General features: G+C 36.1%; 1 protein-coding gene across 1 annotated transcript; it reads right to left on the bottom strand.

Moving 5' to 3' along the window:
• Positions 1-2,021: 2,021 nt before the first annotated feature.
• On the bottom strand, positions 2,022-15,140 carry LOC106133813 (probable cytochrome P450 303a1). Its single transcript, XM_013333645.2, has 3 exons — positions 14,074-15,140; positions 12,750-12,867; positions 2,022-2,339 (listed from the first exon to the last, which is right to left on the bottom strand). The coding sequence occupies exons 1-3, from the start codon at positions 15,138-15,140 to the stop codon at positions 2,022-2,024; spliced, it is 1,503 nt and encodes a 500-aa protein (XP_013189099.2).
• Between the last annotated feature and the right edge of the window lie 2,291 nt (positions 15,141-17,431).

Raw genomic sequence — 17,431 nt, 5'->3', positions numbered from 1 at the left:
AAAAGAACCACTGAACCTTTTTCATGGATGTCGTAAAAGGCGACTAAGGCCATATAAACTTGTAATTCTTGAAGGCGATGGGCTAACAAACTGTCACTATCTCAATTACATCATTAAGCCTACAGCTGAACGTGGCAGCCGCATGTTTTTGATGTTGTTGGGACTGCCTAGACAATTCTATCAAATATCCTAATCCCAAAATTCTAAGACAATGTCCTATTGAATGTAGGTAGGTATGTAGGATTAAAGATACAAGTGATTAAAGATCTATAATCCTAGGTACATACACGTCACGTCTTCGGATCACGGATTTTGGGAGGCTCACTATGACAGTGTCGTCGTCAGTCATACATACTTACATACAATCACGTCTCATTCCCAGAGGGTAGGCAGAGACTACATCTTTGATGCATTGTTCTTTGTTGTTCTCATTCCCAGAGGGTAGGCAGAGACTACATCTTTGATCTTGTTTAGCTTCATCCAAATTTCTATTCCACGCGGACAAAGTCGCGGGCACAGCTACCTAGTCATCTGATAAACATTTTATGGTGAAAAGCAACACATACATACTTACAATTGCTACCATTATGGCTACAGCAACGGATCCCCATTTCAGTGATAGATAAAAACAACACTTGTGAACTTCTGGTAACTTTTTATCAAATATGTCCATAGTACTATCTATAGCTGCTGGAATATACATGATTTGTCGATTAAAAAGGGCATCTAATAACACAATCGTTTATTCAATTTACCGCCCATAACAATTCGTGACATTGCGATGTAAACAAATTGTCATTTTTTTTTTCTCTTCAAAAAGGAGGGGCACTCGGAGAGGTTATTATACTTACTTAACCCCTCAACAGTCCGAGTCTTTTTTTTGTATATAAAATCCACGACTCTTGCTAGGTTAGGCGAGACAGAGACTACATCATTCGACTTGCCACGATCCCTGCTTGCATACTTCTTTCGCCTCATTCAAATTCATAACTCTCTTTATGCAAGCTTAATTATTTTATTCATTTTGTTATTTAGTTGCACTAGTTTTTCGTTTTGATAGACCATTAGGTAATAAATTAATATATTTTTTATGAACCAGATTAATATTAAAAACAACAAGACGAACGTAGACGGCCTAGACGAACGTATCATGACCAAATTAAGGACGTCCTGGGAAAGGGTCAGGTCAAGACTCAAGAGTACCCAAAACCACCCAGCTTGCATGAAGAGAGTTATGAAAATGAATCGTGACATATGGAGAGATGTAGTTTCTGCCTACCGGCGTTATTTTATGTATGTATGTAAGACGAACATAGTAGGTACCTATCCAGATCAAATTGGAAGGACTTTCTGGTAAAGTCAGGTTTCCAAGAAAAAATATTGTATGCAATAAAATAATACTTCCTGTATATTTATGGATCGTGTATTTTTTTTAAAGCAAAAATTTTATTTATATTTGTGTGTGCTTTTACGGGACAACCGCAACCTGATTGTATGTGACATTAGTGATGATATTTTGTGCAATGTATTTATTTCGTCTTTGGCCATCAATATTTTCTAACTACTATTCTTCCGACTGCGCTTCACCTTCTAGAAAGTAAGCCATTAGGTAGCTACTTCTATAAACGAAGAAATTTTTTTTTGTAGCGGAGTCGTAGGAAAAAATACATATACTTGTCGACTGTTTTATTTGGTAGTGGCAAGGAAAGAATGCATAGAACAAACATTTAAATTTATTTTTAAAAATAAAATGTACAAGTATATAGCACACAAGGCGGACTTAATGTTAAAATTTCAAAATTACATAATTTTTCTAAAACATGGAGTTCTTCAAATTATATAGTTACATAAGTAAGTTAATCATTCTTGTTATTTTTTTTACTCAAATGTAATAACAAAATATACAAATTCGTGTTCATAATTTTCAGTGTTAACACCTTATATACAAAAATTAAACTTCACCCATCACAAAACACTAACCAATCTAGGTAATATCAATATGTTACCATTGAAAAAAAAATCTAGTTTCTAGGTACAATCAGTGCTTTGAACGGTGCCGCCGACGCAGTGGCGCCATCTACATGTCTCAACGATGGCAATTCTCCGTCTACCGGCAAAAATGTGAACTTTTGCAAAATCGTCGTTGTAAATATGAAGATGTTGCATTTCGACAGCACGTCGCCTAAGCATCTGTGTTTACCGAGTCCGAAAGGGAAGTAATGGTCGGGTAGTTTAATAGCGCCGTCCACTATGAAGCGTTCAGGTTTGAACTCCATGGGGTCCGGGTAGAGATCTTCGTCCATGAGAACTCTTGTGAAGTTGTTAACTACCATGGTGTCCTGAAAAGATAAAACATTCTTTGGTGAGTTTACTATATTATTTGTTTTGAGAGTCGGTGGTCGAATACGTAAGGTTTAAATACGTGTGGCGCAAAAACGTATGTATATGTTCAAATTATCCAATTCCAAAGCTATGGACATTAGTTTGAATACTAACGGAAGCTCTTACGGTGAGGGAAAACATCGTGAGGAAACCTGCACTTTCAGGCAACTGGATGTGTCACCATGATCGAGCCAATATGGGTAAGGTTCCCCTGCAATGGTTGCGGAGGTCAGACGGGAGCAGCTTCGTGTGAAAACCTGACTCACCCAATCCAAGATCTATGGTCAAAGGCATATCCCGAGCTCCTCTCCAGAGTGGTTAAGATGCAACTGGGACTAAAGCCAGGAGGAAGAAGATTTTTAGGTGAATTATAATTTATGTGAACACAATAAGATTTAAAATTGGAGGAATTATAAATATATGATGTATACTAACTACTACTAACTAGGTTAGTGGATAATCAACATCATACTATCTAATTATAAAAACCTATATAATAATACCAACAACTAATATAGAAAAATACAAAAAGAAGAGAAGAGAGTACCATCAACGTTCCTGTTGTAAAAATTCAATTTCATAAATATAGCCGTAACGCGGTAAATATTTACAACGCCATCTCTTGTATAAAATAGTTAACTATTGATAAGAAATCTCGATCGCTTGTACTATGCTCTATTTGACGAAGGCCCCGGCAACTGAACGGTTTTGCTTTTTCCTTTACTACTACCAACTTCAGCCGTATTTTTATTTTTATCGATCCTAGATTTGTTCCTGTCGATATTAGTTCCAAAGATTTTTAGCGTTTGCGTATTTTCCGTTTTCGTTATTGTCGTTCTAAAACTTTTCACCACTATTGTAAAGTAGCAGAACACTGGAAAAGGCGCATATATTAAAATAATTATATAATTTATTGATCAAGCGTTTTTTTATATAAACTTTAGAAATAGTGACTCTTTTTTTAATCTTTGTCAGTTCGTACTTGGTAATGGTTGCGCTTATGGAGGCTTAAGAGATTTCGCAGGAAAAGGGCTCCTCTGAGATAGAAATTGAAATAAGTAATTAATATAGTATATACTCAAATTCTAGTCTCCCACCTAACTAGGATAGATGCCACTGATGATGATCTGGGTCGTATCCCTTAGTCGCCTTTTACGACATCTACGGGAAAGAGATGGAGTGGTCCTATTCTTTTTCTTCTTTCCTGTCACAATAAAAAAGTATTGGCCCACTGAATTGACCACTTCTTTATTGCTCACCCCTTATTCAAAGTCCAGTCCAAAATATCCAACATATTTGGTATCTACATCTACTTCTTCTTTGATTGAACTTTTTCTGATTGTCCTGGTTCTTGGATGTTTATCCATATAAATATTTATTATAAAATTTAGTATAGTTGAGTTAGTATCTCGTAACACAAGTCTCGAACTTACTTCGAGGCTAACTCAATCTGTGTAATTTGTCCCGTATAGATATATTTATTTATATTTATCTTCCTAGGAAAAGGTTGGAGTGGGAAGACCTAGACGAACGTATCTTGTTCAAATTAAGGACGTCCTGGTAAAGAGTCAGGTCAAAAGTACCCGAAACCGCCGAGCTTGCATGAAGAGAGTTATGAATGTGGATGAAGCGAAGGAAGTATGCAGAGATCGTGGCAAGTGGAAAGAGGTAATCTCTGCCTACCCCTCCGGGAAAGAGGCGTGATTTTATGTAATGTAATGTAATGTTATCTTCCTACTTACATAAGGTAAAGACAGTTTCTTCAACAATGCAAATAATTCGTTGTCTTAGAACGCTGCTACAATTGGGCTGCGTTAGCCCGACTATGAGAATAACAATGTTTATTGATAAGATCAACACCACTGACATAGTTATAAAGTACATGTGTAAAGTGACTATTTCCCAACTTTCCTGAAAACAAATGTTAATTATTAAAATTGTAAGAGTAAATTGATATAACAGGATAAGTCCGCCATTGTACATATTCTTCTAAATCCATTAACTGTTAGGAATTTGTTTGTATATCTTTTTATGTGCAATAAAGAGTTTACTAACAAACAAACAAATATCTTAGACCTCATCTCGCTCTTACGATCGTTCGAGCCCAACTTTTTCGGCTAATAAATTCGTAAAATCGTGACGGGGTGAACAAATTTACGCCGAACCGTTCTTGGTAAAGAATTCATTCTTAAACAAGCAAGGACAAACTGAGTAACGGTGAATTTTAAATGTAAAGTATTCTAAGCTCTGCTCTTACCATCAGGCAGAATAAGGTCTACCTACATACATACATAAAATTGTGCCACATTCATAACTCTCTTCATGCAAGCTCGGCGGTTTCGGCTACTCTTGACCTGACCCTTTACCTGAATAAGGTCTAACGCATTCTAATTTTCAATAATAAAAGAACTAGGACGAGACCTTAATAATTTTAATAGCAGCAGATTCTAATTCTTATACAGGTATCGTCATAACTCAGTTAGTTATGATCAGATATTGCTACGAGTATCTTCTTTGTCTCAGAATTTAATCCTTCGAATTGGTATCGATATAGTGATGTACCTTGCAGAAACCCTAAGTATAGCTTTTTTAATATAATTACTAAAGCTATTCAGTAATTTCGGGTAATTTTATTATATATTATAAGTTATTATACCTGTCATTCGCCCGCTTGGTCTGGGCATAGGGACAGGCAGTCAAAGTCACATTTTTTTAATGTGGCTACAATAAAAAAAATATTGTGGTTCGGCCCCAAATAATCATTTTATCTTAAGTTAATGGATAATAAGTAATAAGAAGAATAAAGATACTCATATTGGGTTAAGTTATTGATTTTGAATAAAAAAATTACGGAGACTTACAATAAAAACGCCCACAATTAACAAGGAGCTTAGGACGTAGTTCATTATAATGTCAAGGGTGTAAATATAGGAGAAATAGTCCATAATAATCCTGAAAGAACATGTTACTTTACTGACTCCGGCATAGCAAGGACTTTCTTTCATGGTCACTTTGTGGTCAGCTAAACTGCACTGAAAATCGGAATTATATAGTCAAACATACATATATACATACACAATCACGTCTTAATGCTTCACGGGGTAAACAGAGCTTTCTCGATGAGACTGGAAGGCCCTTCAGCTGTATAACTTAATCATAGTATATATAGTATGTACCTATCCTAATAATATTCCAAATGCGAAAGTTTATAAGGATATATGTTTGTCACTCTTTCAAGTAAATTGCACTAGACGGATATTGATAAAGTTAAAAAAATCATTCATTCATATGATCCTTGCCGGGAAGACAGAGCCAGCAGTCTGGAAAGACTGATAGGCTTAATGATAGAATTGAAATTCAAATAGTGACAGGTTGCTAGCCCATCGCCTAAAAGCAGAATTTAATATAAGCCTATCCCGTAGTCTCCTTTTATGAAATCCGTGGGAAAGAGATGGAGTGGTCTAATTCATTTTTATATTGGTGTCGGGAACCACACGGCAAGTTTTTGCGTGGAAGGGTTATAAACATTCACACACCTTTACAAACTTTCGTTTATAAAATAGTAGTTAGGATAGTGTGTGATAAATGCATCTGAAGTAAAATTACTATAACTGATTTCAAACATTCGCGTTGCATTATGCAAGATAGAATAAAGGTAGGTACCTACCTTAGTACCGTAGTATAGTACAAAGTCTCGGACGTACGTCGGTACTAACGTTCTTACCTACCTTTATTTTATCTCGAACGTTTTGAATCATATTACAAGTATTCGTGGTCAGCGAGCGGCATGTGTTATGTGTTACGTACAAAAACCAAATCACGCGACAGTAAAAAAAAACAGCGAAAAGTCTAAATCGCGCAAGCAAAGATTTCACGGATTGGAGCACCTGTATTATTTATAAATAGTAGAAATTACTATCGGTTTTTGAGAATAGTACCTATCTAATACAGTAAATCAACTCACTACTATGTAAAACACTGCTACAAAAACAGTTCCCCATCTCAGAGGCACACAACAACAGCATTTTTTAAGATGCGGTAGTTTTTCGAAAAACATCAGGTTCTATACTTGATAGAGTCAAAAGTTTTATCTTCAAATAGTTAAAATACATTGAAAATATCTTTAGAAATGTCGTAAACTATAACAGTTACTGTATATATTTTTATTTTTGCGTAGAAATACGAGTATGTTTACTAAAACTCTTATGAAAGTTGGTAAATACGCAAGATATGAAAGCTTTGACAATAATTTGACTGCTTGTCGGATCAAAGACAGACTTTTTTTTTCGCTTGTCGCACAAAAAAAATGTTGAACATCAAAGCGATTATTAATCTTTGTTTCATGTCTTTTTTTTGTTATATGTATGTGTTTAGGTTACTAATAAGAACAATTTTTCTATGAATAATTATATTTTTAAAACAATGATTTTATTCTACAAAATCACAATGTAAAATGATTGGATGTTTATTAGTTCATCGCTCGAAAATATTTTAATTTTTACTTAAAAAACGCCGGGATGATAAAAATAATCAAAAAATATTGTCAAAATAAGGTCAAAAAGGGTAAGGATTAAATAAAAATAAAACTATAGGTACCTAGTCTTCAAGTCGTTTAGAAATTTGGGTACCTACATCTAACCGGTAAGGGATAAAGAGGTCATATAAGTATGTATGTATATTATAAGTACTATACCTGCACATGTGTAGAACGTATGTTGTGACAATAATTGTTTGTAATAGAGATTTAATCAGTAACATGAAATACTTTGAAATTGCGTGTTTAACAAAAACGGCAAAGCTTGATATATTTTTAAATATAAAGCCTTAAAATTAAAGTCGCATTTCGCTCTTCATATACATACATACATACATATGTAGCGACATCTCTATGCCACAAGTCACAGCAGACAATTACTCGAAGTTATCAGCCAATTACAGCGAAGAGTCTAAACCGCGCTAGCAAAGATTTCACGGATTGGAGCATATACATATACAACCTCTGACCACAACATCGTCGGATCCGTGGTTTCCCAGGCATAACACCTACGTCTTTATCCCTTGTGGAGTAGACAGAGCAAACAGTCTCGAAGAGACTGAAAAGCCACCACTACTAACCGGGATTTGAACTCGCGATCTCTGTAAAGGCTACCTGCAGTGTAAGTCCACTACGCCAATGACGGCAGGGGAGATAAAATTCCCCTGGCACTCATTACAATTCCATTCACAGTAATGAATAGTTCAGACAATAATTATACCCCACATACCTATGCATTATTTATTTATCAAACATATCAGTGTTTTTATCTTAAATCTGTACAATAAAAGTTCCATTTGTTATAACTAAATGAAACATTTTCACTCCATTGGTCATGGCAAGAACATGGTATTTATTTTTTTTGGCAACTTGCATCACTCGTTTCGGGATAAGCGAAGAAAATGTTGTAAGGAATTTTTTTTTATAAATTTATTCATTCCGGTTAGACAGTGCTAGCAGTCTTGAAAAACTGTCTGGCCACGTTCAGCTTTTAGGCTCAATGATAGAATTGAGATTAAAATAGTGACAGTTTGCCCGTCGTCTAAAAGAAGTATCCCAAGTTTATAAGCCTATAAAAAAATATTAGTCATCCCTAGTTTTATAAGTGTTTATTTTAATTGATTTATATTTTATTTTGATTCTTTATTTTGTCTGTAGAGAGTTTTTTTAGGGCTAAACACAGGTTGGTGTATTTCCTTGATGGAATACTAAATCGATGTTAAAGTAGGAATAAATTATATCTTCCCAGCCGAACGTAGTCTTAGTCTTTTGGCTCTGTCAACCCCGTAAAGGGTATAGATGTGATGACAGTTACATGGGAAAGATATGGAGTGGTTCTATTCTAAGGTACCATAAACAACACGGCAAATATTGTAAATTGATTTAAATAATTACTCATCCTTAGTTTTACCCCCGTTAATGGTCATTCTCTCTTAGATCACGTGATTTTTTTTATTGTTGTGACGTTTGGCGTAGACATGTCGGCACAATCTCTTGGCTGCTTTAGGCTGAGCGCGTCATTTCCTATGCTAAAATTGACAGTAGCCACAAGTATAATCAGTCAGTGTCTTCTTTCATCCGACATCTTGTTATTCTTACCCCCAGGGTCCCGGTCTTTGGAATGTCATCAACATAGCACCGTGTGATCTGAGCGAGGATAATGTGATCCAAACTAACATCAGTAAAAGGACCATACGGAGAGGACAAGATGGATTCTCAGGAAGCATCAGTCTTGGCGTAGATTTAACCGAGTCTATGTCTGTATGTATTTCTCTTTAGACACCGTTGAATCTAATTTTCGAAGAAGTATATATATATATATCCCTTTCAGGATAGGATAGGATTGATAGGATAGGACAGCCTATGGTCAGCTGTATAGCTTTATATAGAATTGAGATTTGAAAAAGAGGTTGCTAACCCATCGCCTAAAAAGTATCGCGTATAGCCTGCCCCTTAAAATTTTCCTTTAATGGCATATAACAAGGGGTAGCTATAGAGCCTCGAAAGCCTTTACTTACATGCCTTTCTTGATAAACTTTAACAATACACAGAAACAAAAGCAGATGTTAAACGTGACTATATGTATGTATGTTTGCATTTTAATTTTGTGTTTTACAAAAGTTACTAAAAACATTTATCTGCTATTTAAAAAGCGACATCTTGTCTGCAAAAGAACCATAAAATATTAATTAATAGCATGCAGTGTTTAAAGAATGCACTAAAAGTATCTTTTCAGGATGCTTTTAGTGCATTCTATGGTTGAACCTCAGGTGCTCTGAACGTTGAACAGACAGTCAACGTATGAAACTTAGTGTTTTCGATTTGCTATTCTAGACCATAGATGGCGCTAGGAGTAATTAAAACGTTACGTCAACATTGTAAATATTTTATTTGCATAACTAGCTGTGCCCGCGACTCCGTCCGCGTGGAATAGTTATTTTGGGCATCATTGCAGCCCTCAAGGGTGAATAATTTTCGCCGAGTTCTTTTCACATTTTCCATTATTTCTTCGCTCCTTACAGGTGCAGCGTGATGTTATATAGCCTAAGGCCTTCCTCGATAATTGGTCTATTCAACACAAAAAGATTATTTCAATTCGAACCAGCACTTCCTGAGATTAGCGCGTTCAAACAAACAAACTCTTCAGCTTTATAATATTAGTATAGATTTTGACTACAGTTTTGTCTATCAGTCTATGTATTATAATTATTAATAGCTTTTTATATCGATTTAAAAATGACGAAGTTCCATACAAACTTGCACCCCCTATTTCATCCCCTTGGGATAGAATTTCAGGATAAAAAGTAGCCTATATTCTAATCCAGGTTACTAACTATTTCTGTGCCAAATTTCGTTCAGATCCGTTCGGTAGATTTTACGTGATGCGCGTACAAACATACAGACAGACAGACGGACAGACAGACAGACAGTCAAAAATTCTAAAAAAAATTGTTTTGGCTTCTATTGACCCTAAAAAGACCCCTTATATTTTTTTTTCTTAAATATCTTCAATGTACAGACAAAGTTCAGTTACAGTTTTATTATATGTTTGGATTTAAGTTGATACACAAAGACAAGGATTACAGTAGACTGATGCCAGACTGAACGAGTAACCGCTCAAATCATTCTCGCGTCAGTCAGTCACAGTCATTCACAACAGGATGATGAAAAATATTATATTAATATTTTATTTTATTTTTGTCATTCTGAACCATCAGGCGGTTTGTCTCAGAATTATCGTCTTACTGGTTAGGCTCTCTCCTATCATTCTGAGCAAACTGATGTTCTGAACTGACGTCAACTAATCGTGAAACCCTTGTCTAACTTGTAAGTTTTATCAGTCTGCACTCAGCCTTAGATTGAGCGTGTAACCATGATTTTCATTCCTCATTCTGGAATCAATGTTAGCCGGACCAAACTTATGGACTGACGCAAAATTGATCGTGTAAACCTTGTCTATGGAACTTTTTCGCGGGCAAAAACTATCAAATCCTTATTAATAACTGATCGTGTAACTCTTGTCTATGGAACTTTTTCGCGGGCAAAAGCTATCAAATCCTTATTAATATAAACTGCGAAAGTCTGTTGCGCTGAAAATTAAACCCTTAAAATCCCAAAATCGAGATGAAAATTTGTATGAAAATCAATTATACTAGTGATAAATAGGGCGGGTCGCTGGTTTAAGTGTAAATTCTCAATCGACAGATGACCGCAGATATATGCAAAGAGGTGGACGGTGGTTGCAAGCCTTTTATGGTGATGAAAGATGACAGCTTTTGTAAATTCATGAAGGAATACATGTTCGACCTCTTCGAAGAGCTTCTCCTGTCGTGGGGCGTTGACCCCCCCGACTGTCCCGTGAAGAAGGTGAGCGGATTTGTACATTTAAATGAATTGAATTTTTTGTTCTATGTGGTTCCCGGCACTTATAGTAAAAAGAATATGGCCACTCCGTCTCATTCCTATGGATGTAGTAACAGGCGGCTAAGGGATAGGCTGATTAACTTGGGATTCTTCTTTTAGGCGATGTGCCAACCTGCCACTATTTGAATCGCAATTCTATCATCAAGTCAAACACCTGAACGTGGCTGTATTTCAAGACTGTTGGCTCTGTTTATCCCGCAAGAGATATAGACGTGATTATATGGATGGACGGATGGATTAATATTATAAGATCATTTGGGTAGCTTTATAGTAATTGTGACTTTCGTTATATATATTCATGAAAATAAAGCAAAATATACCCAAACATAACTGAACGGGCCGAGGAGGGTCTGGAAGGTCGTTTCTGAATAAAACCACTTTTTTTGGCGTCGTGTGTTATTGTCGTTTAGTCCAATTCTGATTGTCCTTTTTTTCATCAGTCTGTCAGTCAGTTTTACATACATACATACATGAAATCACGCCTCTTTCCCGGAGGGGTAGGCAGAGACTACCTCTTTCCACTTGCCACGATCTCTACATATTTCCTTCGCTTCAGTCAGTTTTGTTTATCTAAAATGTCAAGTCAAAGTGTATGCCTGTCCATGAAAGCTGGACGGCCGCTAAAATAACATATTCCCATTTCAGGATATGTACACCGTGTCAGACTACCCATTCAACTACAAGAGGCTCAAGAAAGATGCAGTTTACGGCGTCTTTGAGACCATAGCATCGATATCCGATGGAAATACAGAAGTGTTGTGTATCAAAGTCATCGCTTCTTTCACTAAAACAGATGGGGATGACGACGATGATGACGATGATGAATAATCCATTCAAATGATTTAATTACAATATCTATCTATACATATAATAAAACAGTAAGAATATTTTGTCTGTACATTTAGTATTTTTGACTGAAATGGATAGAGGGACACTTAGAATGAATAATAGAAAGCTAATTTTTTTTTTAATTTTTTGCCTGTCTGTCTGTCTGTATGTATGATCACGATTTTCTCCGAAGGTACTGAATCGATTTACTTAAAACTTTCACCAATTGCTTTGTTTTAACACAGAAAAACATTTAAAAGTTTGTTTCAGCAAAATCGGTTCTCAAAAAAAAGGCATCGTCATTTCAATGAACTCAAGGCATGAGTTTCCCTGCAAACAAGTTACGAAATTTAAAATTCAAAGTCATTTATCATTGTACGACAGCATTATACCTAATACATCTATACTTATATTATAAAGCTGAAGAGTTTGTTAGTTTGTTTGTTTTAACACGCTAATCTCAGAAACTACTGGTTCGTATCGAAATTTTATTTTTTGCATTGAATAGCCCCTTTATCGAGGAAGGCTTTAGGCTAGGTATATAACATCACGCTGCAACTAAAATGAGCAAAGAAATAATGGAATATGTGAAAAAAACGGGGAAAATTATACATCCTTGAGGGCTTCAATGATGCCCAAAATAACTATACCACGCGGACGAAATCGCGGGCACAGCTAGTATGTTAATACAGAATCGTTATTTTTATTCTTGACAACCAACAGCATCACTTCACATCATGCCTCCACCGGATACTCAAAATTCAAAATTCAAAATTTTTATTCATTATTATAGGATACTTATATCGCTTAATAATTGTCAAAACGTATGGTTTAACAACATTGGTTGACGTCAAATAAATTACTTAAAACTAAGTTTACTGCCGCTTTCAAGGCGTCAGTGCAGAAGAAGCGGTAACAAACTGCACTGCAGCATTTTCTTCAACTCTTTACTACAACTTTTACTCTATTGGTCACATATGGCGCCGAATCACTGACAGCTGGGAAATACTAATAATAACTGAAAGATGTGGTCGCTGCCTGTCCCCCAAGGGACGAGTCATAATAAAATGTATTCACTTACTTCAGGTATGTCGTAGCCCGCCAGCTTCGTGTCCTTAGTAGCACGATGGGGCACGCTGAATGTACGAGCCATGAAATGTCGTATGCTCTCATACACGATCCCAGAACAATACGGCATACTGAAATGTTACATACATACATATAGGCACGTCTATATCCCTTACGGGGTAGACAGAGCCAATAGTCCAGAAAAGACTGAATGGCCACGTTCACCTGCTCGGCTTGATGATGGAATTGAGATTTAAATAGTGACAGGTTGCTAGCCCATCGCCTAAAAAAAAGGGTTCGCAATTTTATAAGCCTATCCCTTAGTCGCCTTTTACGACATCCACGGGAAAGAGATGGAGTGGTCTTATTCTTTTTTGTTTTGTATTTGTGCCGGGAACCACACGGCACGAAATGTTACGAAATGTTACATACATCATTATCATCTGGCGACCCGTGTGGTTCCCGACACTCAAGAACAGGACCACTCAAAATCTCTCTCATGGTTATCGTAAAAAGGAAAGCATAATTAACTTGGGTTTTCTTATTCGCGATTAGCCAATAGAGCTGATCGTGGCCTTCTAGTCTTTTGAAGACTGTTGGCCCCGACTACCCCACAAGGGATATAGACGTGGTTATAAAGTCCTGGTTGTGTCTTCACTTCCGGGAGTACGGGGTGCGCCTATGACAAAAATACTGGATGAATGAAAGCAATTCTCATCTGGACTCAACAGCATCGTTGCTTGGGAATCTAACCCATTTTGGGTCATATGGTAATCTAGTTGCTTTTATGCGAATGTTTGCTCACGATATTTTCCCTCACCGTAAAAGCATCGGTAGAATCCGAACCTATGCATAGGCACGTTCCACGTTGAATTAACCGTTCGTTCAATGACGCTGAAATATTACGTATTTCTCTACAAGTAAAATGAAGAAGGAAGGGAAATTACAAAATCACTACGTATTATAAAGTCCCCTTTTTTTCCTTTGTCTGTCTGAATGTGTTAATCTCAAAAAGTTGTGCACGGAATTTGACCCTTGTTCGAAATGTTGAAACAAGGATTTTCTGAGGAAGGTTCATATTTATAAATGCTACCCTTCCAAAACCGGGGCGGGTCGCGAGTAATTAATAATAGTGTAGTGTAGTTTTTTTACGAATTCACAGCATATCATATACACATAGTTTAAAGTTGCTTTCCTCTCAGTACTCTAATATTTTCGCAACTTTTGGTCAACGTTGCTGGTCTCTCATTAATTTACATGTATCTATTAATATTCCGATATTTTTTAAGTGTGAAACTGTTTATAGACCTAAATTAAATATAAAAAAAGCATCTTACTTATCACGATCATCTAAATTCGGCGCTCGATCTCTGCCAACCACCCTGTCAATTTCCTCCTGGGCTTTTTTCTGGATTGTAGGGTCTCTGACCATATAACTGAACCCAAAACTCATGCTCTTATTCGTAGTCTCCGTACCAGCCATAAACATGTCCATGCATATAGCCAACAGCTGGTCTTCAGAATACGTATCCACTTCTCCATGGTCTTTTAAAACTCTTAAATAAACATCCATAAAATCTTTATCTTCCTTTTCTGGATCAAAATTTTCCTTATGTCTTGAAATTTCTTCTCTGAGAAACCTCCAAACTCTTTGATGAGTTCTGACAAAATCTTTGAACCCGGATTTCGTTGGAGCTAAAACGCATAATATAGGAAAATGGCTGAAAGCTGTACCGACCATATCGATAGCAGCGAACAAATCAAACAATAGGTCTTGTAGCAATATCATCTGAGGCTCTGTCGGATTGTATCTTATCCCAGCCATCATGTACCACAGTGTGTTTAGTATGTACGTATTGAAAAAGTTGTGCATGTACACGACCGGCGGTTCTTTAGTCTTCAATATATTCTCTACATCTCTTATCATGAATGTAGCTTCATGACAGGCAATGTCTCCCATTCCCCGTCTACCGAACCCGAATTCTCTCAGGTGCTTCAGCAGAAACCTTCTCTGTTCTTTCCACAGATCTCCATCTGTGAGTAAAACGCCTCTCCTTTGACCCCACGTTCTAGTCTGATAGAAAATACCCTTAGGTCTCCCTTCCATATCTTCATTAGTAAACATCTCTTTGTTAATCTCCAGGCTGTTTATCATGACGATCTTGTCTTTGCCAATCCTAATGCCAACAATGCCGCCGTCTTTGGAGTATTTCCTGGATAGGGCATCAACTGCTTTATATAAATAGCCATGTTTCTCCCGCACTTTGGAAACTTCGATAGCGCTGCCGACAATGGGCAGCCACCTTGGCCCAGGGGGGAAGTTCTTGGGTTTGATAGTGTCGAGGTACAGTAGTAAGCAGACTACTAGCACGATAGCTAGGAGTGCCAGCCACATCTGAAACATACCAGACAACATATCAATTAATATATAGATAGAAGAAATCGTTGTCCTAGTAAAGGGTCAGGTCAAAAGTACCCGAAACCGCCGAGCTTGCATGAAGAGAGTTATGAATGTGGATGAAGCGAAGGAAGTATGCAGAGATCGTGGCAAGTAGAAAGAGGTAGTCTCTGCCTACCCCTCCGGGAAAGAGGCGTGATTTTATGTATGTATGTATGTATAGAAGAAATGCTTTATTGCACAATAAGAGTAAAACATAGAATAACAACACAAACGTGACAGAGATAAATAGAACTTATCGCTAATGAAATCTCTTCCAGTCAACCTTTGGGTGGAAGGAAACCAATATATGTATATGTATAGCACTTTTCCATTATTGAGCGATCCCTAAGAGAAAAGGAATGCGAGCGGATCTGCGGGCAAGATCTACTTAAAATTAATACAAAAACAACGAGAGCCGAATCTGATGTCTGCGTTATGCCTATTTCAAGTTAAACATTGCCGGTTTTAGAGTAACTTTCGCCCGAGCAATAATGTCAATACGCCTACTAGGTCCAACATAACGGTAAATTATTGTATTTAGTCATTTATTTATTTTAACAAAGAATCTTTATTCAGCTTTGATTATGTTTTCTATTTTCATCACGACCTGATCGGAGATTGAACCCAGGCCGTTCAGACTACCGCTGCGCCAAATAAACTTAACTTTAACAAATGACAAACAGACACACTTTCCCATTAATTAAGTATGTAAATTGATATAAAAAGGTTGATTTGGTAAGAAAGCATTGAAATGATACCACCTGATTCACAAACAGTATGAAATAACATATTGCGAAAGTGTTCTACAGATTGGAAAAAAAACCTGTTCCGTGTCCTACTCAGCAGTGATATAACGAACATTAAAGCATTATGGCATGAATATTGCTTATATGGTTATATGCCTACATATAGTCAGTCAAGGTTCAGTAGAAACAATGAAATATTGTATCGTTGAGTTAGTATAAATATCTATTAATATATACAGGACAAATTACACAGATTGAGCTAGCCTCAAAGTAAGTTCGAGACTCGTGTTACGAGATACAAACTCGACGATTCTATATTTTTATAATAAATACTTATATAGATAAACATCCAAGACCTAGACCAATTAGAAAAAGTTCTTTTCTCATCATGCCCTGGCCGGGATTCGAACCTGAGACCTCCGGTGTCACAGACAAGCGTACTACCGCTGCGCCACAGAGGCCGTCAATACAGTCAGTATGATTGAGTTATACGTATCTCATAATAATCGTGGGATACTAACTCAACGATTTTACGTGTTAATTTCTGTGCCATAAAGATATTACAAACAAACAAGTCTTGAACTAATTGGGGTTAGTGCAATCGTGTTAATTTATTCGGTATATATTCCCGCGTAAAAGTCTACTTGTTCAATGAAAGGAAACGCTATATTTGTATATTTACAGGCTATATAAAAAATGTACATTTTTGTCAAAAAGGATCTCTTTCTGTCAATCGATTTATTTGAGCGAAGTATTAATTGATTTCATACAATGAATATGATTGAGTTTTACCATAATTTACGTTAAATTACGGTTGAGTGGTAGATAATGCTTCCAGAATTAAATCCGCCAATTGTGCAATACATTTGTATTTTGTGCAATGAAGTTTAAATAAATAAAATAAAATTATTATAAGCATTATTCACAATGAACGCGAAACATAAAATTTATGAAAAATAAACTTTCAAATAGGACAGAGGAATCAAAATACTAATACAATTCGCCGCTAAAAAAAAATTAAAAAAGCAAGATATTTCGCGTTAGCATGATGTAATTTATCGTTGATCAATTTTATGAAATGAGGTTTGATGGGGTCAAAAGCATATGAATAGGCCTGTAATCTATACTGTATTAATAACTTTTGATTGTTAGGCAGATTCACCTTAAAAAATAAAAAAAATCCAATTTTAAAGTTTATTACAAACTAAGTAACTTTTGACACCATATGTATGTAGTTACATAAAATTAAAATGCGGTAAGTATATAGAAGATAAAGTGGTCTAAACTAGGAAACATTGCCTAATATACATATGTATATCTTGTGATCATGTTTAAAAAATAAACACACAAACAGTTCAAGCTAATTCTATAAATGAATGATCCTTCTTAATTAAAATTCAAATATCTTATTCGCAAGAAATAGAAAAATGGGACACCCTTTTTTACGATATTTACTTTGTAAAAATAAATTGCTAAAAAGGTAATTATTGCTCTTACATTTATTCGCAA

The sequence above is a fragment of the Amyelois transitella genome, chromosome Z (assembly GCF_032362555.1).
Source record: "Amyelois transitella isolate CPQ chromosome Z, ilAmyTran1.1, whole genome shotgun sequence".
NCBI lineage: Eukaryota > Metazoa > Arthropoda > Insecta > Lepidoptera > Pyralidae > Amyelois > Amyelois transitella.
This window is presented reverse-complemented; position numbering and strand designations above follow the sequence as displayed.